The following is a 23,214-nucleotide window of genomic DNA, read 5'->3' on the forward strand; positions in this document are numbered from 1 at the left end:
ATGCTGAAGAGGAAGGGGAAGGCCCGACCTTACACTAAAACCCTGGATGGAGGATGGGGATGGATGATTGTGTTTCATTTTTTTCTGGTAAGAATTTGCTTTCTTTCCCCTTTCCTACTGTCTGAAAGAGGGCTCTCTGGAGAAAGGCTCAGAGCTGCGTAAGATCACTTAGGAAATCGCTGGCATTTGAGTTTGGGGGGCGGAGGGCAGAACAAGGCCAGCAATTATCAGTAACTGCTAAGGTCAGAGGCCCATGCTGAACCGAGGAGAAAGCTAAAAATGTCCATCCTCTACTCTTCCTGCCTACCACTCCTTAAACCTAAAGAATGCTCCAGTCATGACCAGCAACTCTGCCTTGGCTGCATGGCAATTAGGATTTGGGGCTAATCATACTTTTGACCAGCCCAGAAGTAGCACTGGGAAGTGCTAAAAAGTGCTTTAGGGTGGGTTCCCCAGCCTAGTAATAATGCTGGCAGCAGCCCCCTTCATTGCGAGGGATAGGGGACATTTCCTCCCTGTTCAGCCTGATGTCAACTTCCCAACTCACCCCCACTAACTATAATTTATACTATTATTTCTGATGTTTCCAGGAAGAGAGAAGGCTGTGGATTTTGAAATGAGAGGCTGATTTTTCTCCTTCATCCATAAGCAACTAGACTAGGCATTCAATTTTTTAATTTTTTTTTTTTTTTTTTTTGGAAACAGGGTTTTGCTCTACTGCCCAAGGCTGGAGTGCGGTGGTGCAATCATAGCTCACTGCACCCTGGAATTCCTGGGCTCAAGCAGTCCTTCCGCCTCAGCCTCCCAAGTAGGTAGGATTACAGGCATGTGCCGCCACACCCAGCTAATTAAAAAAAAAAAAAGATTTGTAGAGATGGGGTTTTGCTATGTTGCCCAGGCTGGTGGCATTCTGTTTTTTGTTTTTTCGAGACAGGGTCTCTCTGTTGTCATCCTGGCTAGAGTGCGGTGGCATAATCATAGCTCACTGCAACCTCAAACTCCTGAGCTCAAGCGATCCTCCTGCTTCAACCTCCTGAGTAGCTGGGACTACAGTACATACTACCACGCCCGGCTACTTTTTCTATTTTGTAGAGACAGGGTCTCAGTATGTTGCTTAGGCTGGTCTCAAACTCTTGGCCTCAAGTGATCTTCCTGCCCTGGCCTCTCTAAGTGCTAGGAATACAGGTGTGAGCCACCACGCCCAGCTGCATTTTTTTTTAATTAACTTATTTCCCTCATCTTCCCAGAAGCTCCTGGGGCTGCTATATGAGATGGGTGATCTGCTCATCAGCATGCCCATTCTAGAATGCTGGTGAGTCCCATCACGGCTGTGCCCCAAACAGCTCTACAGAGTAGCGCCAGCCAGTTCCACAATTCCTCTTAAGTGTTCCCAGATAAGTTCTATTAACTTTCAAGTGTACTCACAAAAACACCCTTTTCCTCCTGATGCTTCTGCCCTGCTCAGCCCTACGGTAAGCAGCTCACAGGGAAGGGTAATGAAGACTACTAATAATCCTCTAGTCCATAATGTGGATAACTAAGAACTCTACAAACAGGACAGTGGGAAAACATGTCTCTTCTCTAGTGACAGAGAAGAAAGTAGGGGCAGAGATTCCTAGCCAGGATTTATGTAATACAAAACTCCTGGCAAATAGAGGACTATTTGCTAAACATTAGCTTCATTACTAAAGAATGTGGAATCTCATTTTTCCCCTCAGATATGTTACTAAGAGGGAAACTAAGGATGCCCTAAGTCTGAGAGCCCTTCCTGCAGCTGGACCACCTCCCCAATCATAAGCTTTGCAGAATGGGCTCTGTAGGTGAGGATCTCCAGTTCTGTGTTTTTCCCAAGTAACCACTCCTTACTTGTCCTATATTATCCTTTGAGGATTGGATGTTATTTACCAGTTTAGTTGCCAGTAGGTAAAACTACCTAATAACCAGATTAATAAACAATGTCCCATTTTTGGGGTATGATGCTGCTTATTAAAGCCAAAAAATATATATCGGATCCTCAGAATGTTAACAATGTCCTCAAGGGCTGATCACCCACAGTTGAAATTTGGATGACTATATGCTTTTTTTTTTTTTGTAAGAATTACAAGTGTTCTCCCGTATAATGGGAGCTCCTAAAAAGGCGAGTGAAAAATAACTGAATGTACTTTAAAGTAGGGAGCTTCCTACTTTAAAAAAAAAATTAAGGGATTCATTCGAACCAACTTACCACGCTTTAATAACTATTAATATATATTTGTATGATTGCTTTCTGTATTGTCTATCTCACTGGACTGAATGTTCCATGAGGGCAGGTACCATGTTTGCACTGCTCACCAGTATACACTCAATACTGTAAGCCCAGCCCTACTATATACATAGCCTGGAACATAGTAGGCACTCAATACCTATTGGTGGACGGATGAATGAACTGATGGACACTTATGAATAAACACAGGAGGGGGATAGGTGATGAAATAGGAGACAGGAAGCGGTCTTGTAAGACATGCTAAGAACATTGGTTATCTTGAGGCTATGAGGAGCTAATGAGAAAAATTAAGCAGGGGAGTGATGGGATCAGAATTGCATTTCAGATATAGAGCTCTGGCTGCAGGATGAATAATGGATTAGTGGGGTGCTAAATTAAGGCAGTAACAATGAGAACAGAGAAAACAGATCTGAGCAATATCAAGGAGGTAGCCTTTTAAGACTTAGTAGTTAGATGTCAGGAAAAAAGAGTGAGTCAATCAATCTTGGGTTGTTGGCTTGGGCTACTTGGAGGATAATGAATGCCATTCGCAGAGGTGGAAGACATAGGAAGAGGGGGAGAAAATCTGAAGATGGCTTCGATGGTTTAATTTTGACACTCTGAGTCTGAGGGTCTTATAACATAGCCAATGTGTTCAACATATATAGTCTGTGCATTTGGAGCACAGGATCTGCATACTGAAATGTGTGTCATCAGCATAGATAGTAGTTTGGATTTCGAGGCAGGGTAGGTAAAATCACCAGCGAGAGGGAGGACTAGGACATAACCCTGGGAAAAATCAATGTCTAGGGCGTGGGAGCTCACAGAGAAAACTGAGAAAGAGTCAGACAAGTGGCAATCCAGAAATGTAGTGTCACAAAAGCTTAAGGCAGAAATTTCCAAGAGAGTGATGAGCGGATTCAATAGAATAGAATAGAATAGAATAGAGGTCAAATATGATAGAAATGACAAGAATATGATAGAAATGACAAGTCTATTGGTCTAGCAATGAAGAAGTCTCTGATAACCTTGATAAGAGCTGGTACAGTGAAGCGGGTGGTGGTGGGAGGGCTTTTTCAGCGTAGTGGGATAAGAGGAAGTAGAGATATCTAACAGACTATTCCTTAAAGAACTTTGTCTGTGAAGGTCAGGAAGAACTAGAGTGATACTAGAAAAGGGATGCAGGATAGAAGGAAACTATTATTAAATAAGAGTAGCTGGTAAAGTTCAAAATGGGCCACTGAGGCTGATCTAGTCCCCTTTCCCAAGACAATTAGAATGGTCTGGTGAGGGAGCTCTTACTGAGGGGTAGGGGAAGGCCTGCTTAAGGTATTCCTACCAGGTTCAACCCAATCAACTGCTTTTAAAACCAAAAAGGAAATGAGGGACTGCAGAAGTTCTAGGGTTTTTGTTTTATTTTGGGGTGGGCCATTTACAACATCTGATGTGGGCTCTAGTGAAGGAACTAAAACCCACCCCACCAAGCTTGGTCAAAGGCGTGGGATTAGGAAGGATAATTCAGATTTATGTAGTCTGCTCAATTAGGGAAAACCTAGATCTTGGGAGAGATTTTTAATACCTGAGTCAAAACAGAAACAAAGTTGGAAGGTTTTAAGTTAAGGGAGGGGAGCATGGTAGATGCAAAGGCTCTGCCCTTGGTATTCTTGACACACAGACCCAGCTATTAGAAACAAATCAACCATTCATTGCTGCTACACCCAGACATCAGGGACAGACCAGAAAGGAAAGGTTCTGAACTGGTGGGACCTGCAGCAGCTAGCTAAATTCAGGTGGTTAAAAATATAGAGATCAGCATCCTCTAGAGACCAGCACAGAACTCACGTCTACAGGGGAAAAAAAAAGCTTACTTGACAGAACGGCACATTTAGTGTTTCTTGCTCATCAAGGGCACAATCACCACTCTGTTTATTTTGTACTAAGGGAAACCAGTCTAGGTCATTTGGGATTTGTGTATAATTTTCTAGCCTGATTTCCTGCTAGAAATGCCTTGGAGGAAAATTATGGTTACCAATTGCCTGAATGGGGGCCTAATAAAATGTCCTTTTCACTTTTGAATATATAGTCCTAGTGTCCACAGCATTGTTCATTCTAAATATTTTGTACCTTCCATAAAATCAGAATGGGAAAAAATGTAAGGGACTTCCTCATCACCCCAACTTTTGCGATCTCTGAACATCATCACCAATTCTTGATGGTCTTCAGACAAGAAATAACACTAGTCTGTAATGAGAGTCTGGTGATGGGCATGAAAAGGAGGGAAAGGTCTTGATGATTATTAGGAAGGCAGGGGCTGAGAAAACGAGGTGTCTAAGAGAAAGTACATCTCTACCTCAGCTAAGTGGGTGGATAGTACCAATAAAAAAAATTGAAGATTTTTTGGGTAAGGGAAAGATGAGTTTAGGTTTGGACAAGTTGACCAGAGTTAGAAGGATATACTAGACAGTTATCTAAGTCTGAAGCTCTTGGGATGGCAGAATGGTAACATTAACAAAACCACAGTTAATTAAGTGCCAAATAGTAAGTACCTTATCAGAATTTTCTCAATTGATCTTCACAAGCTGGGCACAGTAGCTCATGCCTGTAATCCCAGCACTTTGGGAGGCTGAGACAGGAGGATCACTTGAGGCCAGGAGTTTAGACCAACCTGGGCAACATAGCAAGACCCCATTACTACAAAAAATTAAAAAACTAGCCAGGCGTGGTGGCACATGCCTATAGTCCCAGCTACTCAGGAGGCTGAGCCAGGTGGATGGCTTCGGCCTTAGAGTTTGAGGTTGCAGGAAGCTGTGATGGCACCACTGCACTCTAGCTCAGGTGACAGAGACCCTATCTCAAAAAAAATTTGTTTAAATCAATCTTCACAGCCCTAGGAGATAGGTCATTATTTTCATTCTCCTCACTTTACAACTCCTAAGAAGTCATTTGCCCAAGGTCATGCCCCCCTATAGAAAGCAGAGCCAGGATGAAGCTAAGGCAGACTGATTACAGAACCACACTCAGCTGTATCACTCTGAGTATGTGTGGGTGGTAATTAAAACCCTGACAGTGAATGATTGTCCAGGAAGCAGATATTAAGTGAGAAGAGTGCAGAACCACAGGGGAAAAAATACTTACCAGCTTGGCGGAGCAAGTGAATCAGTGACAGGAAACCTAAGGTTCCATGGTTCTTACGCAGTGCAAGGCCAGATTGAAAAGCCAAGGCCACTGAAACAAGGACAAGAAACGGGGAAGCTAGGAAGCCCCAGGAGACAGCGAATACACCTTAGCTCCAGAGCTTTGAGAATGAATGCAGATCCTGGTTAGGTTTAGGTTTCCGTTTCCCCACCTGACCCCTCCCTGCAAGGGATAAAGTTCGGCTGCTAAGCAAAAATGGAGAGGAAGAATAGCATTTAACTGCCCCCAGGCTCATCAGTATTCCAGGAAACAAGGGTTTTCTACAGAAAGAAAACCTGACCACAAAATGAGCGATTCTCTTAGTGCAGGGGAAGGGACTGTGCAGGGGAGTGTTAAATGGGAAAAAGAAAGAAAAGGTTGGGGCACGTGCCATAACCACAAGATGACCATATAACCCAGTTAACCCTTGCTGTCCTGGCAAAGTGAAGCGCTCCAACAAATTATAAGGTCACCCTATTTATATATCAGGTGAGGGAGGGTACTGAGCTCAAAAGCAGAGTCAAAGCAAAGCTAACCTAAGTACTTAGAGAGTAATTCTTCCTCTTTTGGACAAATGCTGTTCTCCCACAAAGGTAACTAGAATTGGCTGTCTTTAGCAGATGCTATTTTAACAAGACAGTAGAATAGTGGTTGGTCTAGAGTCAGTACATCTGGGTTCAAATCTCAGCTCCAGTACCCCTAATCTTAAGCACCTTACCTCTTTGAACTTCAATTTACTGATCTTTAATACAATATTAACACACCTATTCTGAAGCCTTGAAATGAGGATTAAATGAGATGCTTTCAGTTAAAGTGCTTAGCAACTCTAAAAAGAATGGACCCCCCCTCACCAATAAAATGAGGATCAACCCATAAAGCAAACTGGTAAACACTAGTGAGCTGGGAGAATCTTAATCTTAACCTCTCAAAGCGGTAACCTCTTCTGTAATGGCTCACTCACCAGCTGACTTGGACTCTGCTGCTTTGATTTAGGTAAATGTGTTTGTGATGGGGATGACCAAGACTTTTGCCATTTTTTTTGTGGTCTTTCAAGAAGAGTTTGAAGGCACCTCAGAGCAAACTGGTTGGATTGGATCCATCATGTCATCACTTCGCTTCTCTGCAGGTATAAAGCTGGCAATAAGCTTGCTGTCCACGGAGAAGAATCACAAAGGGCAAGTCCAAGGAGACTCTGGGTCAGTCATTCAAGACTGAAGCATTGCTAAAATTCAGCTTCATTTATTAACACGTAATGCTGAGAAAGTAAGGAATTAGTGTTTAGCCTCCACTTGACTTGGTAACTAAGTTGGGAAAACTGGGGTTCAAATAAAGAGAGTTGAAGAATTCATTTACTTCCATGATTCAATTTTTCATGTCTTATTTCCTTCCACTGTCTGGTAATGTTTTAATATAGGTTTAGTGAGCCAGGCCCTCAACCTGGAAGTCAGACCATGAAGTTCTAGTCATCTGAGTATACTTTAAAACATATAGAACCAATTTCTCCTCCTTTAGTTTTATTTGGAACTGTAATATGGTGGAGGGGCAAATTAGTGATTCAACCTTGTTCCAGTTACTGGTCAGAGGATGCGACCTCATTTTGTGGAGGTTTTATAATGCATTTCAATAAGCTTCTCCTTCAAACTTTATTTACAATCCACTTATGTTTAAAACTCACTCTCCATCCAAAAAGCAAAATAGTTTGGGACCTGGTAATATTAAGACATGCAATACACTTTTTTGAAGGATACACAATACTCCAAAGAAGACTCCACTTCATTCATTTAAATTAGACAACAGAGGTAAGGGATGCCAGAGCATATTTACCTAGGAGTTGCCTGTCTTTATTCTCCTAAGGTCCCCTGGTTGCCATTATTTGTGACATATTTGGTGAGAAAACTACTTCCATTCTTGGGACTTTTCTTGTTACCGGTGGATATCTGATCAGCAGTTGGGCTACAAGCATTCCCTTTCTTTGTGTGACTATGGGACTTTTGCCTGGTGAGTTCATCATAAATGATTATAAAAGATCAATAGGAACCCTCCCTTCTACTGTTCTTGGGTCCAAAGGCCTAGTTATATTATCTCAGATCCAGGAGAATATATCATCTGGTACCAAGTCACTTAATGTGAAAGTGATTATAAACTATTTTCTTTTAGGTTTGGGTTCTGCTTTCTTGTACCAAGCAGCTGCTGTGGTAACTACCAAATATTTCAAAAAACGACTGGCTCTTTCTACAGCTATTGCCCGTTCTGGGATGGGACTGACATTTCTCTTGGCACCCTTTACAAAATTCTTGATAGATCTGTACGACTGGACAGGTGGGTCATTCTGAATTTCTGAATTATCAACTCTGCAAGATTTAATGTTCAGCTCTCTCCCTCTGATGACTGAAAAGTAAAGACTTTTAGAGCAATCGATTTCACAAGCTCTTGCCAGAGAGGAAATGAGCATGATTTCTAAAGAAAACATGCTCCTCTTCCTTAGAGAATACACAGCAGGAGAGATCCCGAACTACCTGCAGGCTTTGCCAGCTCTCACAAGCAACTCAGAAATCGCCATAGGGCTCAGTGTCTGAGGAGAGGAGGGCACTCTGCAGCTGGGAGCGCCTGGCAGTGAAAGTGACACTCCCCTGGAAACAAGGCTCCCCCCTCACCAAAGCATTCACTTTTCACATTTTTCCTTTAAGAAAAAAATGTGCATTTAAAAAATGCCTCCATCAGACTCACTAAAATATATAAAAAAGAAAAAATACTTTGGTGAAAAGAAGATTATGTTCCTTAATAGTCAATCCTTTACATACTGTCAACTATAAATTTTCACAAGTAAACCATTCACCCCACAATGTTCTTTGTGCCTGAGGCAACACTTGGATTAAAATAACATTAAATTACTAGAATATACATGTATGTACATATATGTATGTGCCTGTATTCATATGCCTACTTCTATCTACATAGTAGGTTTGTTGAATCTTTCCTTTCCCAAATAGAAAACTATTCAGTAGTCTCATGGTGAATGGGAGCAGCTGACAAATCCATGACAGGATAACAGAACCTATAGCCCATTCTATCTTTGGAAGCACCACACAAAAGTCGCAACTTTGGTCAGGACATGCTGAATTCAATCAACTATTCAGCTTTCTTTCAAGGAAATTTTAAAAAATGTCATAGGATGAAAAGCTGTTCCCTCTTCTATACCTGTTTCCAAATGACTCCTTTCATCTAATTTTATATTTTTTGTACCTAAATCTATACCTTCACTTCAGGTTATTTAAAATACCTACTTAAAACACACTATAAATTTTTTAATATGTGAAATAAGCTCCCCCCAAAAAACTTGGGTTTTTTTCCCCTTTAGCACAAATAACAACCTCTCCTTCCATCCTGTCTATTGGTGTAACTTTCTGGTTTTCTATCTCCAAAGGACTCTGTTTTTACAGGGATACGGCAGTGTATACAGCTAACAATTAAGTCAAATTCAGGGGGCAAAGTAGTGTTTTCAAGAATTATTGGGGCTGGACGTGGTGGCTCATGTCTATAATCCTAGGACTTTGGAAGGCCAAGGCAAGAGGATTGCTTGAGGTCAGGAGTTCGAGACCTGCCTGTGCAGGAGCGAGACCCCGTCCTTACAAAAAATAGAAAAATTAGCCAGGAATGGTGGTGTACCTGTAGTCCCAGCTCCTCAGGAGGCTGAGGCAGGAGGATTGCTTAAGCTCAGGAGTTTGAGGTTTCAATGAGCTATGATCACGCCCACTGCACTCTAGATCACGCCCACTGCACTCTAGCCAGGACAACATAGCGAGACCCTGTCTCAAAAAAAAAAAATTATTGGACTATGGGGTGGGGTCTCTTCTGAGCCTATAAATACAAAGTAGAACCGTGAACTGAAAGGTTTAACTTAATTTCTCAAATTCTTTCCTCTATTTAGGTGCCCTGATATTATTTGGAGCTATCACATTGAATTTGGTGCCTTCTAGTATGCTCTTAAGACCCATTCATATCAAAAATGAGAACAATTCTGACACTAAAGATGAAGGTGGCAGTTTGTCTGCAAGTGATCCAGAGGCACTATGTGGGACAGAAACAACATACTGCAATGAGACACAAGAATCTACCATCAAAGACAGTACTATGCAGAAGGCTGGACAACCCAGTAAAAGCTTAACGACCTCACAAAATCAAAGTGAAGAGTTGAACAATGGGCCTAACAGGAAAAGACTCTTATTAATAAGTAATGAAGAAAGTTATGAGAAAAAGGCTATTTTGTGGAGCTGCAAACAAAAACTCTTTGATATTTCTCTCTTTAGGAATCCTTTCTTCTACATATTTACCTGGTCTTTTCTTCTCAGTCAGTTAGCATATTTTATCCCTACCTTTCACCTGGTAGCCAGAGCCAAAACACTGGACATTGACATCATGGATGCCTCTTACCTTGTTTCCGTAGCTGGTAAGAAAACCCACTTTAACCTCCTACCCAAAAGGAAAAATGAACTTGATTTTATAAAATTTTATGAGAAAGCTGAAGAAAAACGACAATAAAAGAGGAGTCGTGGGAGGGCAAATCTTTCGAAGCTAGACAGAGCACCGGGGCATTTCCCTGAACAGATCTCTATCACTGCATCTTGCACATAAGCTCCCTTACTGGACAGCAGACCCGAAACCATCTTACTTATCTTCAACTATCAGGGTCTGACAAGATATACGTTAATATTTGTTGGATAGATGCTGAATTTCAAAAAGCTGATGCTCAGTGGCAATAGCCACTCCGGGAAACAGAAAACCCCAGGTAGACAGCAATAGTGCAGTGGTTGAAAGTATTAATTCTGGAACTAAACTTTCCTGGTTCAAGTTCCTGCTCTGTATTTCCTAGCTGTGTGAACTTCAGCAAGTTACTTTTCTTCTCTGTGCCTCCATTTCCCAATCTGTAATATGGGGATAATAGTACCTACCCTCATAAGGTTGTCAGGATTAAAAAAATACATATAGAGTTTCAATTATGTTCTATTAATTTTTGTAGCTAAGTGTTTTCCCCTGTGAACTCATAATAAGACAGATAAATATGACTCTTAAGGCTAGTGACTGATGAATTAGCTGATATTTAAAATAAATTAGAATGTAAAATGCTTGATTCAGAAGATATGGATTCTCTCAACTGATAAAATAGGGAGTCTAAAAAAATTAAGACAGGAGATGTAACTGGTTTGCTCTAATTATCTGGAAATGCTCAGAAGCAGAACATTAATTTTTCTCTAATTTCTTGAAAAAAAAATGAATTTACCAAACTCTTACAAAACACTACACCTGGTTTCAACTGTTCCAACTGTAAAGATACTCTGCTTCAGTCAAATAAAGCTTGTGTACACAAGACAAAGACACAGGGCTAAACTGACTTTTTTCACTAAAATGTCTGGTAGTATCAATTTAGATCTGGTTAGGGCTATAAAATGGGACCAAAAAAACATAAGAAAGTCCTAATATGTATTCCAGGAACTGTAAAAATAGACATCGAAATGATAGCATGCATTTTTTGTTCCTTTTTTTAATGGAGCAATTTATGTTTGAACCACATAAAGAATTTAAAGAACAAAACAACTGAACTCATACTACCCTTGGTGAAAATCTTTCAGCCTTTAACTGCTACATTAGTTTATAACAGGATAAAGAGTAAGAGTGCTCTGTTATCATGAAACTAAGTGAAAAGTGTGGTTCTTAAATTTTATTCAAGCTACACCACAGCTCCAATGTTGAAAATATGATCTCCCATTTCCAGACTCCCATTTTCAAATTAAGCATAATGACCTTTAAAGGAAGACTTAATTCCTAAAACTTCATATGCAATTATGAATCCCAACATCTATTTTTTTTAACACATGATTTTATTATTTATACTTCTATATTCTACCATATGGCCTCCCTAAGACACTGACCTAAGGGTCTACAATGCTTTAGAAATCTCACTTTCTCACCTGCGGGACCTATTAGACGAAGAGACTGCCTGGCCTTCAGAGCCCAGAGTCCTCTGTAACCAGGGATTACCAGTTTGGTGGTATGAGCTCTCCAAACAGAAAACACACCTGGTAGGCCGGGCATGGTGGCTCACGTCTATAATCCTAGCACTCTGGGAGGCCAAGGTGGGAGGATTGCTCGAGGTGAGGAGTTTGAGACCAGCCTAAGCAAGAGCGAGACCCTGTCTCCACTAAAAATAGAAAGAAATTAGCCAGACAACTAAAAATATATATAAAAAATCAGCTGGGCATGGTGGCACATGCCTGTAGTCCCAGCTACTCGGGAGGCTGAGGCAGGAGGATTGCTTCAGCCCAGGAGTTTGAGGTTGCTGTGAGCTAGGCTGACGCCACGGCACTCTAGCCGGGGCAACATAGTGAGCCTCTGTCTCAAAAAAAAAAAAAAAAGAAAATACACCTGGCAACTGGATGGGTCTTCTACCCAATCCTAGAGAAGCCTTTTTGGGTGTTATATTAAAAATGTTTGGAGCAGATAAGTAAATGATAGAGCCTATTGATAAGCAAATGAAACTTTTTTTTCTCACATATCCTAGCCTCGGGATGAGGTTATATTACTTGAGAAAAGATGTCTTATGCATTCATATTTTTCCAAGGGGTAGGAAAATGAAATTAGGATTTCATAAGCCTTTTTCAATACTGTTCCAGGTATCACTGAGACAGTCAGTCAGATTATTTCTGGATGGGTTGCCGATCAAAACTGGATCAAGAAGTACCATTACCACAAGTCTTACCTCATCCTCTGTGGCATCACTAACCTGCTTGCTCCTTTAGCCACCACATTTCCACTACTTATGACTTACACCATCTTCTTCGCCATTTTTGCTGGTGGCTACCTGGCACTGATACTTCCTGTACTGGTAAGTAGATGCACTCATTAACATTGTTAAACCATTTAATAAAAGTATTAGCAACAACCTCCCCAAAAGAGAATACATACTTTATATTAATTTTATAACCAAAAAAAAATCATACCAAAGGCCTCAGAAACCTATAGCTATATCCTGGTCCAGTTATTCATCTCACCTTGGGGGTAGGATGGTGAGAAGACTGTTCATATGGGACAGGAAAGAAATGAAAGCAAAAAAGGGATCAGCAGGATCCCACTTTGCTTATCAGTCTCCCAAAAGATTAGGCTTGTGTTCACTCCAGAAATGGCTCCTTCTAAGACACAATCAAAGAATTCTCTAAGAACTCTTCAAGAGAAAAAGGGATTTCCTGACCAGTGTGGTTTCTTTCTTGCTGAAATTGCCTTGGTCCTGTGTACTTTAATAGGGACATTGTTTTTTATCTCCTCTCTATTTTTACCCCAAATTGACTTAAAGTCCTGAACCCAAATAGAACTGAAATACTTACACAAACATTTCTGTGTCCTGGGAACCCTTTGGAACCCCGTGGGTTCTTCTTAGAACCATGTCCTCAACATGTTGAAAAAGAATCCCTGGGAAACTTCTGCTCTCATATCAATACTAGCATAACTGCTACAGGATACCGTATGAGGCTTGGGCAGAAAAATCAAGCTTCCTAAAGCTGAAATCAACTCCTTGCAGTATCTGATTTCTTACAAACCAATGGCCATTACTTAGCCACAGGCAGATTCAAGAATGTCATCACTGTCAGCTCATATTATAAATATCACTTTTAAATAGTGAAAATCAACAAGATTTGGGGGGAAAATAACCCCTGAACCACCAAAAATTTTTTTTAAAAAAATAAAAACAAAATCCTAGTGATCCTGACTGATAAACTGAAAACACTGCTTACCAAGCAAAGTTACTATTCCCTATTTGACCTCAGCTCTCCTTCATAATATTGGGGGAAAAGGCCATCCAAATCAGCTCTGAAGTCAAACTGTTCACAGTTTGAGATAACTGAAACAGTATTTACCGTTTTTAGGAATAGGTCTCTACAGAATTTCACCCTTAATAATAGCTAACTCTGAATTCTAATTCCTACAGGTTGATCTGTCTATGAATTCTACAGTACACAGGTTTTTGGGACTTGCTGGTTTCTTTGCTGGGATGGCTATCCTTGCTGGACCACCTATAGCAGGTAACAGCTTTGCTACATTCTGAGCAAATTTTAATAGCAAAAAAAATAAACACTGATCCAGGATTAATGGTTAACATGATGACAGTATCAAGTTAAAAGCAATTGGTATTTTTGCCTTTCCTATACTTACTCTCACTCCATCACCAATATAGGAAAATCAGAAGGTTGTTAATTCAACAGATGTGCCAGAGTTTTATTAGAATCTCAAAGACCCACAATGCTTTAAAAAAAGAAAAACTAGCATCTTTTATCTAAACAGGAATCACTTTTACAGAGCTTAAAAGTTGCAAGCCTGATACCTTTGTTCTTCTCATGTGCCATACAGATGGTTCAGGGTTGCCTAGTATCTGTTCTATTCAAAGAGGAATGAAGGCCCTTCATATTCTGTCTATACCAATGGTGGGAAGATACTTGGCCTAAAGGCTAGAGTTTCTGTGGAGAGGATATCTGGGGCCAGTGGAAAACATTACAGGTACAGTAAATATTTGGGGAGTTCTGATTATGTAAGTTAACTTTAAGAGTGAAGTGTAGTTTTACACTCACTTTTTACCTAACTGGACATTTTGTGCTTGCTAAACATTTAATCCAATACTACTAAAAACTTGACTACCCACACAGAAATATTTCTAGGGAATAGGCTTATATTTTAGTTTCTTATACACCACAGGTTCTTAATATATTTACATGTACAAATTACTACAGCATTTCCAATCATCCACAAAAAGGAACTTAGCTTAAAACTTACTTTTGCTTCTTTTAGTCCTGAAGTGAGACAGAGAAGGGATCTGATCTTGCCCTCCTATCATTTTTTACAAACTAAATTTTAAAACGATGTTAAATTTATACCTCCTTAAGACTTAGAAAAGGCAAATATTACCGTCTTATTTGCATTTAGGAACACACCTCTTCCCATGTTGTCTGTTAGCCTATACTTCATACATGGAAAGCACAATAGAATTTTAAAGGTGAGCCGAGAACTGTCATATAGGGACTGGTAAAAGGAGGCCAAATACCAGAGGTACCCAGCAGAACTACTCTATGGCTAGTACCCAGGCCAGTGAGATACAGAAAACAGAGCTCAAATATAATTTGCTGATGTATTTTTTTCAATCTGATCCTTCTTCACTAGCTGTTCCCAATGATGCCTTCGCACTTTTCAAGCCTATTAGGCCAAAAGTACAGGGAAGTAACAAATATCAGGCACAGAATACCTTATTCAAATGATAAAGGCAAGTAATAAAACTATAACATGTTTAACGTTCTATATGTTTCTGTATATTTGTTAAAACAAAATGTTCATAAGGAGTTCAATATGAGAAGGCAAGGCAAGTTTCGGAAGCACCATTACCTGAAAAGATAAAGCTATAGGTATACATGTGAGTTTTGAAATCAATTTGTTGGGGTATGATCTTTTTTATTTTTTTTTTTAATAAAAAAGGATAGACTACAACAGAGGTTAGAAAACAGAATACATCACTTTATTGTGAAGCTTTTATTTCATACACACAACCCTATGTAAATAAAATATTATGTAATGTAAAATATATGAGTATAAAATATTTCTGTCAATTAGTCAAAAAAAAAAAAAGTTTACAAGCCTTTATTACCCGAAGTCCAAAACACCCTAGCACTATATGTGAGGATAAGAGAGCTCATAATAATTTTACTCACTAATTCTGAGAATATTACTTAGGCAATCATAAATTTTATACGTTCTACAAAAACGTCAAAGGAAGTAATAAGGCTGTTGCTGAAAGTTCATGTATAGATTGTTAGTCTGGGAGGTGCTCATAGTATCTTAAACAAGATTACGATAATAATTCAGTTTAACTTCACTCTCTATATTATAATCTCTCATTGACTGCAACATTGTGCTGCTAAGCATCCTGCTGAAGAAAGAAATTTCAGGAGAGCTTTCTCTGTAAAATAGCAAAGAGGACTTTACAAAGGCCACCATTAGATTTGTTCCTAACTTCTAACCCCTATAGCAACTACCCAAGAAACACCATAAATGTTGATTTACCGATCAACCCAGTTCTCAACAGGTATGCACAGTAACATTACTATCTTTAACTTAACTAAATCCAAAGAGTTACTGGTGATAAAATATTAAATTCTCAACCAAACTTAGATCTTTAGAACTGTTTGAGATTCTCATGTTTTACTTACCTAGATCTGTCATTACCAAATTGGAAAGTTGAAATTCCTATAAAAGATTACAGGCATTTTTAATTAGGAATCTAACAAACAGTAATTATTTCCAATAATCCTCAGTCAAAACACGTTAAAAATGATAACATCGATTACATGAATAATATTTCTCTCCTTCCTGTATGAAAATGAAAAAGAAAAAAGTTCTATACAACATATTTTAGTAATTCAAGGAAAGGAAAAAGCAAAGGAAATCCACAGGTTATCATATAACTGTTCAAGTATACAATTTTTTAAAATGTAAACAGAGCATATGGGCAATTAAATTATTTACATACCATTCTCAATCATGAATGTAAGAAATATGGTAGCAACAACATTCTTCATCAGATTTTTGCTGAAACTGACAGGGATTGAAAGGATGAAAGTTAAAACCTACCTCCCCACACCCAGGCACCTCCTTAGTAAAGCACCACTCCACCCCACAGTCCCTTCTATCCCTCACTTTCCAATACTCAGTAACAAATTCAATTTTAGATGATAATATAGCCTAGGTCAACTTTAGGGTTGCTTAGGTTCCTTGACCAGAGTGGTCAGTAAACCTAAGTGTAAGCCAAATGTCATGGCCCATCCAAACCCAACTGCTGTTTTTTGCTGGTAGACAGCATCCAAAACTACACGCTGGCACCAAGATGGAAGCCTGGGAAGAATGTGGAAAAATGAAAAGTGTTGATATTTTAACACATTATTATTATTTGTAGTAGAACTATGTTAACAGAAGTAAACCTGCAGAAAACAATATAAATATAAAAACAGTGCCTTAGGCAGAAAAGTATATACAATCACATTCTCCAACATACAAGTCAGATGTAAACTACTTACATGAAATTCCTAATCTTGTATCCAAGGCATTTGACATGTAAGCTCAAAATGCTAAAGACTCAGTTTCATTTAAAAATAAAACTACCAAGGGCCCGTATTAGCTGCCTATGAAAACAAAACTGAATGTAGCTCCCCTCTTCTCCATATGCTCCCCATTCCCAACTGACAAATGCATACATCATGCTAACATACACACACATATATTTACTTAAATCAATCACAAGTATCCTCTGAAAAGTCCCTTAAAACACCATAAGTAATTATTTGATTATAACTCAGTATTCATTCAATAATTATCAAGCAACTTACTAGCACAGCACTCTGTCAGATGCTATCTGGGACACAACAAAAGTTACTTTCTCAAAGTTCTCAACGTGGCTCACTGGGCCATGACATGGCACTCACTCTGCCACATACACTGCCAGAACTTCATACGAAGGACAACAGTCTAGAATCTCTAAAGCTGCTAATTATTACAATCTGCATTCTTCTTCCACTTCATTAATTGAAAATTTGATTAAGCTGTTGTAACTCCATCACTCCATTTTCTTACCTTTAATTGAAGACATTTTGAGCTAGAAGATAATAATAACCTTAAAAAGTTGAAGTTTAACTAAATTAAGCAGGTATTTCACAAAAGTGATTTTTCCCCCCAACAAACCCTAGGAAAACCATCTCTAATTCTGAATAGCTGTAAGTCAATTGTACTCCAGAATAAGTTAAAGTTAACTAGCTCCTGAAGAAGAAGTACCCCTCTCTCTCTTGCTATTATTTACCAATCTCACATCTCATCAGAAATACCATGGAGTGAAACTGGCAATTTTGCATCAACTCTATTCGTGCTTTATAGAAAAAGGGAATGGCTAAAATGGAAATTCATCCATCTAAACTCGTCTTTGTCCCATCAACTCAGATAAGACATCTCATGAAATGACAGGTCATTCTCTATCTATTCCATCCTCACTTTAGATACAATATTAAACAAAAATTCCATCTGGTTCTCGCTCCATCTTTTACAATTATGATCTCTTACAGGCAAAGATATAAGAAAATACTTTGGACTAACAATTTAAAAGAAAATGTTATTAAATAATAATAAAAATTTAACTGTGCATAAGAATCAACTGAATGCCATCCAGGATGAAGTATGCTTAAGGGAAGCCAATGAATCATCTCAAGTGAATCTGATGCAGGTAGTCTGGAGACACTGAGGAAATGCTTACAGAGGTCTTTAGCTTATAAGTCTGCATCAGTTGCCAGTTTTCTTTTCAGAGTCTTGGCTACATACGGTAATACTCAGCATAGAGTGAACAGTCAGATGCTTTTATATTATCCTGGATCGTAGCTGGTAATGAATCTCATCTTTCTCTGACTTTCACAATGCTTTTGCTATGACCATAAAGGAATCTAGTCTTCTGAATGTCAACTAATATTTGTGCATCCATTTAAAATGGTGAGAATACAGTGGCTTCTACTATACCAACAATAATTTCTTTTAAAAATATTTACTTAGAAGCATTAAATTGTTTAGGGCAGTAAGTGTAACTAATTACAGATTTTTTATACTGCTATCAAAAAAAGAGACCTAATAAAAATCAGACCAAATATACAATCTTCTTTTACTATCAGTGGTAGAGAAAGGCTAGTTATTCCCACCAAACAGAGTAGATGTCTTAATAGCAATGAAGCTCAAAATTTTACCTAGTAGCCTCTTAAATCTAAACTTGATTATGACAGCTAATACTTGCATAAGATAAACAATATGATATAGTTCTGCATCCTACATTTCACCTCATATTTGCTATTATTAATATAAACAGCATCTTAAAACTCCTAAACTGCATGTGCTGATGCAATGCTACAGAACTCAACTGCCATGCTACTGAATGGCAATGGTATCTTAATTAGAATTTTTTAAAAAATACTAATATCTCAATTATCAAATATGATTAGGAGAAATGATTTAAAACAATTATTTCATATAGATTTTATTTCACCTAATTGTACATGGAAATAGTTCTAAAATATGCTAAATGATTCTGTCCTGATAAGAAAATATATTAAATACAGTTATGGGTCACTTAAAGACAGAGATACGTTGAGAAATTTGCTGTTGGATTAATTTTGTTGTTGTATGAACATCATAGAGTATACTTATACAGACCTAGATAGTACAGCCTACTACACACCAAAGCTATATGGTATATAGCCTATTGCTCCAAGGCTACAAACCTGTACAGCAGGTTACTGTACTGAATACTATAGGCAACTGTAACACAATGGTAGGGATTTGTGTATCAAAACATATCTAAAAAGCTACAAAAGTAAAAAAATACAGTACTGAAATCTCATTTGGGACCACTGTCATATATGTGGTCAGTCAGTCCTTGACTAAGACATCTTTATGTGGTGCATGACTGTATTATTTCAATACTTAATGTTTCAGAACTGTGTTGGTGGAACTAAGGCAAGACTAATATGGGATGGGTGAGGGGGAGCTGCTGCCTTCCACACTCTTTCCTTTCTAGAAATTTCTAAAAGAGTTCAGAAATTAGTCACTTATTTCTTAGAGATCTATAGGCCAGTCACAATCAACATAATACAAAGACTTATCCTAGTTGGTTTCACTTCACTCTCTAGCTTAACTCCAAGAAACACTTGAGGTCACTGATCAAACAAGAAGTCAATAAGTAAAAAGCAACTTAAAGTTAGTTGAATTTAAGAGGCTATAAAACATTCCATTCATTTATATTTTACATTATTAACATATATTATTAAAACAAAGAAACTAAGTCTGTATCAGAGCTAAACAAGAGAACAAAGAAGAAAGGAGAAAGAACCAAACCACAAAAAAACAAAGGTATATTCTACACATCCCATGAGGCATCATGAGCTAAAACAGAAAGGAAAATAAAAAAGTACAACGTAAGTTCGATGACCAAATATTTTCATGTTTTATTTGTGGGTATATCCCCACAATGCAGACCTGTGCTGGCACATAGCCTAAAATTTTCTGAGTAAGTGATCAGACATAATATATATATAATACTCTAGAGAAGATCTTCTCAAAGTTAGATCAGTGGACCCCTAGAGGTCCCTGATACACTTCAGGAAGTCCACAAGACCAACTATTATTGTTATAATAATACTAAGACATTAACTGCCTTTTTCATAGTGTTGACTTTTACAACAATGTTTAAGTGCTAGTGCCTTAACACAAATATTCTTTGCCACCATACACTTAGTTTAAAAAAAGAAAAAGCGTTTCACTTAAGAAGTTCTAATATATGCCATTAGCCAAAAGATTTTGAGTACCCTCTCGCTTCTGCTATAATAAAGCATTTAGATTTCAGAGGGAACTAGTCATTGTTTAACCCACTTGATCAGTCAGTTCCTTTTCATATAGTCTCAGAGGCCCCTGCACCTTCCCTTCACAGAACCTATCACATGTGTAATTCATGTGGTTGATAGCTATCTCCCCACTCAACTGTAAGCTCTATGAGGGCAGGGACCATGTCTGTTTTGGTTCATTACTGTATCCTCAGCACCTAACATATTGCCAAGAGCACAGTAAGTACTCAAATATTTGTTCAGTGAAGGGAAGAACAAGATAATCAGTTCTCTCACTTTTTCTTTGGAAAATGGAAATTCATGATTATTTTCTTTGTAAAAATAGTGGTCTTCTAATAAGATTCATTGTAAAATGAAATAGTGTATGTCCCTAATTTTCTCCAACATCTATTGTAAGATTGGAGATGAATTCCGAGTCCACAATGACTTTTTCATGGGGTTAAGTTCCTAACTCAGGTGGAATTGATTCAACTTTATCAATGAAAAATAAGACAGATAAAAAGCTTGACCAGCTTTCTAATGGGTCACAATAGAGATAAGTAAGCACAAGAGGCTGCTTCCTTTGAGGAGAAGTTCATGGCTGAGAATTACTAATGAAAAGATTTGCTTCACTAATAAAAACTATTCCTCCCTTCCAGGCTGGTTATATGATTATACCCAGACATACACCGGCTCTTTCTACTTCTCTGGCATATGCTATCTCTTGTCTTCAGTTTCCTTTTTTTTTGTACCATTGGCTGAGAGATGGAAAAACAGTCTGACTGGAACGAAAGAGCACTGCACTCAAGAGAGTTTAACAAAAGAAAATCTAAACTAATTAAGTCACTGGAAACAAAGCTTGGAACAGAAGTTTCCTCATTTGTAAAATGAGAAGGTAAACTAAGTTTTTAAGGTTCATTCTTATTTTGGCATTCTGAGGAATGTCTAATTGGTAGTAAGACAAAAGTAATGGCAAGTTAAATTTTTAGTATTTAATCAAATAGGCTAAAATTTTAATCAGTTGAAGCGGCTACCTTAGGTATTAAATGAAAATCAGAGTGTACTATAATAAATTAATCCACACTCTCATTTGTGACTAGGTAATGCAGTCACTAAAATATATGAAGATGGAAAACCGTTTTTCTTAAAGAAATATTAAATATTGCCACTGGTTGACTAACACTCTGCAATCTGAATATTAGAACCTTGCTTAGTGACTAGAATGGTATACATCCCCCAAAAAAGTTTATCTTTGTTTATTGATTAAAGATAATCTGTTCTCTTTTTATTACTTTGTTTCTTAAATTTCTATGACTGATGTGTATTGCTATGTAATAAAAAGTAAATAAAAATTCCTAAGTCCTTTATTTCAGGATCATGTGAACATTTCTGCCTATCAACATTACTTTTTTCCTACATCTAATTATCTAAAATATTCACATTAAATATCTAGATATCTCTTTAGAACTCCAAGTTTTATATGAAAGTCGAATAGGTAGTTTTAATGGGAAATATATGTAAATTAAGATTTCTTATTAAATATGTACGGAATAATTATGCTGACTAATTAACAATGTCACTTAGACTAAGCAATTATATGTGAATAGAGACGCTTTCAATATTTGGGTGATCTTTAAGAGGAAAAAAACTAGCTATAGTTCTCTGCAACACCAACCTCCCTTAGAATCTCCTTCAGAATGCTCCTTAAACTGTTGTCATCTCATCGTCGTCATCATCATCATCATCATCATTATTCCACCCTTCCATCCTCTCTGCTTTAATATGTCTTATTGATTCCCTATAGAGAAAAATCCTAACCTGAAAGCCTGGTTGAGACTCTATACACTGCCATACTCTGTCACTGCCTATGTAAGCCTTCGTGCAAACTTTGCCATTTGCTACAATCCCAAACACTTTTACACATACAAATAGCAAAAACAGCCCCAATTTTCTCCCCTGTAAAATGAGGATAATATCACCAACCTACTTCATAAATGTATTGTGAGGATTAAATGAAAATACATCTTTTTAAAGAGATGGGGTCTCTCTCTGTCATCCAGGCTGGAGTGCAGTGGCACAATCAGAAGCTCACTGCAGCCTCAAACTCCTGGGCTCAAGCGATCCTTCCGCCTCAGCCTTTTGAGTACCTCGTACTATAGGCAGGAGCCATAGTAGTGAAAATATACTTGTATCAGGCAAAATACCCTTCATACACAGTAGCTGCTACTTTCCATTCTTCTGCTTTCTATGTCAAAACAAAGATAAAAGAAATCCATGACTTACTAGGATCTACTCTCATTAATTGCTCCTTCCCTTTTGAGCAGTATTTATTTTCAAAAGAGACTTTAACTACCTAAGACAACTAGATTCCTTCCTCTTATCTAAGCAAACTGTAAATTTTAAGTGGGACCAACGTAAAGAACTCCAAATTGAATTCTTGGACAGGCTTTATTAATCTTATATAATAGAGAAGTTCTTCATCCTGCTCAATGGCAATAGCCCTCTAAACCTGGGTGGTGTAAATTAAACAAGCCTGAATCTCTAGACTACAGGAAGCTAAAGACTTCTATAACTAATGTGTTCAGTGTATTACATTTCTAGGAATCCATAATGCAGAAATATCATCCCAGATATATTTGAGGTTGCAAGAAAAACACAATGGTCACTGATTTTCTTTTTCCTTCCCCCTCAAGAAATCACTATAAGACAAAGAAGAAACCAATATTAGACTTATTATATAAGTAAGGGGTGGTAGGGTGGCGAAGAACTTTATTTCCACATCTAATAATATGCCAATCACTGAGATAGGCACATTATATATATATGTTATCTTATTTAATCTTCAAAATAACCTTCAGAAGCAGATACAGATACTGTACGACGATGTCCATTTTACAAATGAATAAACTGAAGGTCAAAGAAATTAAATACCCAGTAAGTAGTGAAGTCATAATTCAAACACAATCTGACACAAAACCCTACACTTTCCCTATATATTACCCTGGCTTCTTGGCAACATCAACAGATTAAGAAGCCAATTTAATCAAAAGCAGTTATCTTATAATAAAATTGTTCTAACTCTAATTAGCTTAAAATTTTAATTTCTAGATTGAAATAAAAAAGAGAACACAAAGTACCTAAGAACCACCCCTACTCCCTCCCCCTTTCCTCCCCAATCCAGCAAAATTAGAACCACAAAACATATCTGCTATAACACAACAATAGCGTAATTATTAAGATAATTAACTTTCTTAGGTCTTCCAATATCCAATGAACCTGATTAAAGAAGATCATGCCTAAGTACAGGCCACTTATAATTCCTTAATATGGAATTAGTTGGAATGTTTATAAATTATAAGCCTT

At 38.0% G+C, this 23,214-nt stretch overlaps 1 protein-coding gene across 1 annotated transcript; it reads left to right on the top strand.

Moving 5' to 3' along the window:
* On the top strand, positions 1-20,613 carry SLC16A4 (solute carrier family 16, member 4). The gene is given in 8 exon segments (XM_012663365.1): positions 1-87; positions 6,410-6,542; positions 7,271-7,414; positions 7,574-7,735; positions 12,085-12,296; positions 13,395-13,488; positions 20,511-20,558; positions 20,561-20,613. Coding segments are annotated over 8 exon segments (933 nt in total).
* The last annotated feature ends 2,601 nt before the right edge of the window (positions 20,614-23,214 follow it).

This window comes from Propithecus coquereli, unplaced genomic scaffold, assembly GCF_000956105.1.
Source record: "Propithecus coquereli isolate 6110/MARCELLA unplaced genomic scaffold, Pcoq_1.0 Scaffold802, whole genome shotgun sequence".
Lineage (NCBI taxonomy): Eukaryota > Metazoa > Chordata > Mammalia > Primates > Indriidae > Propithecus > Propithecus coquereli.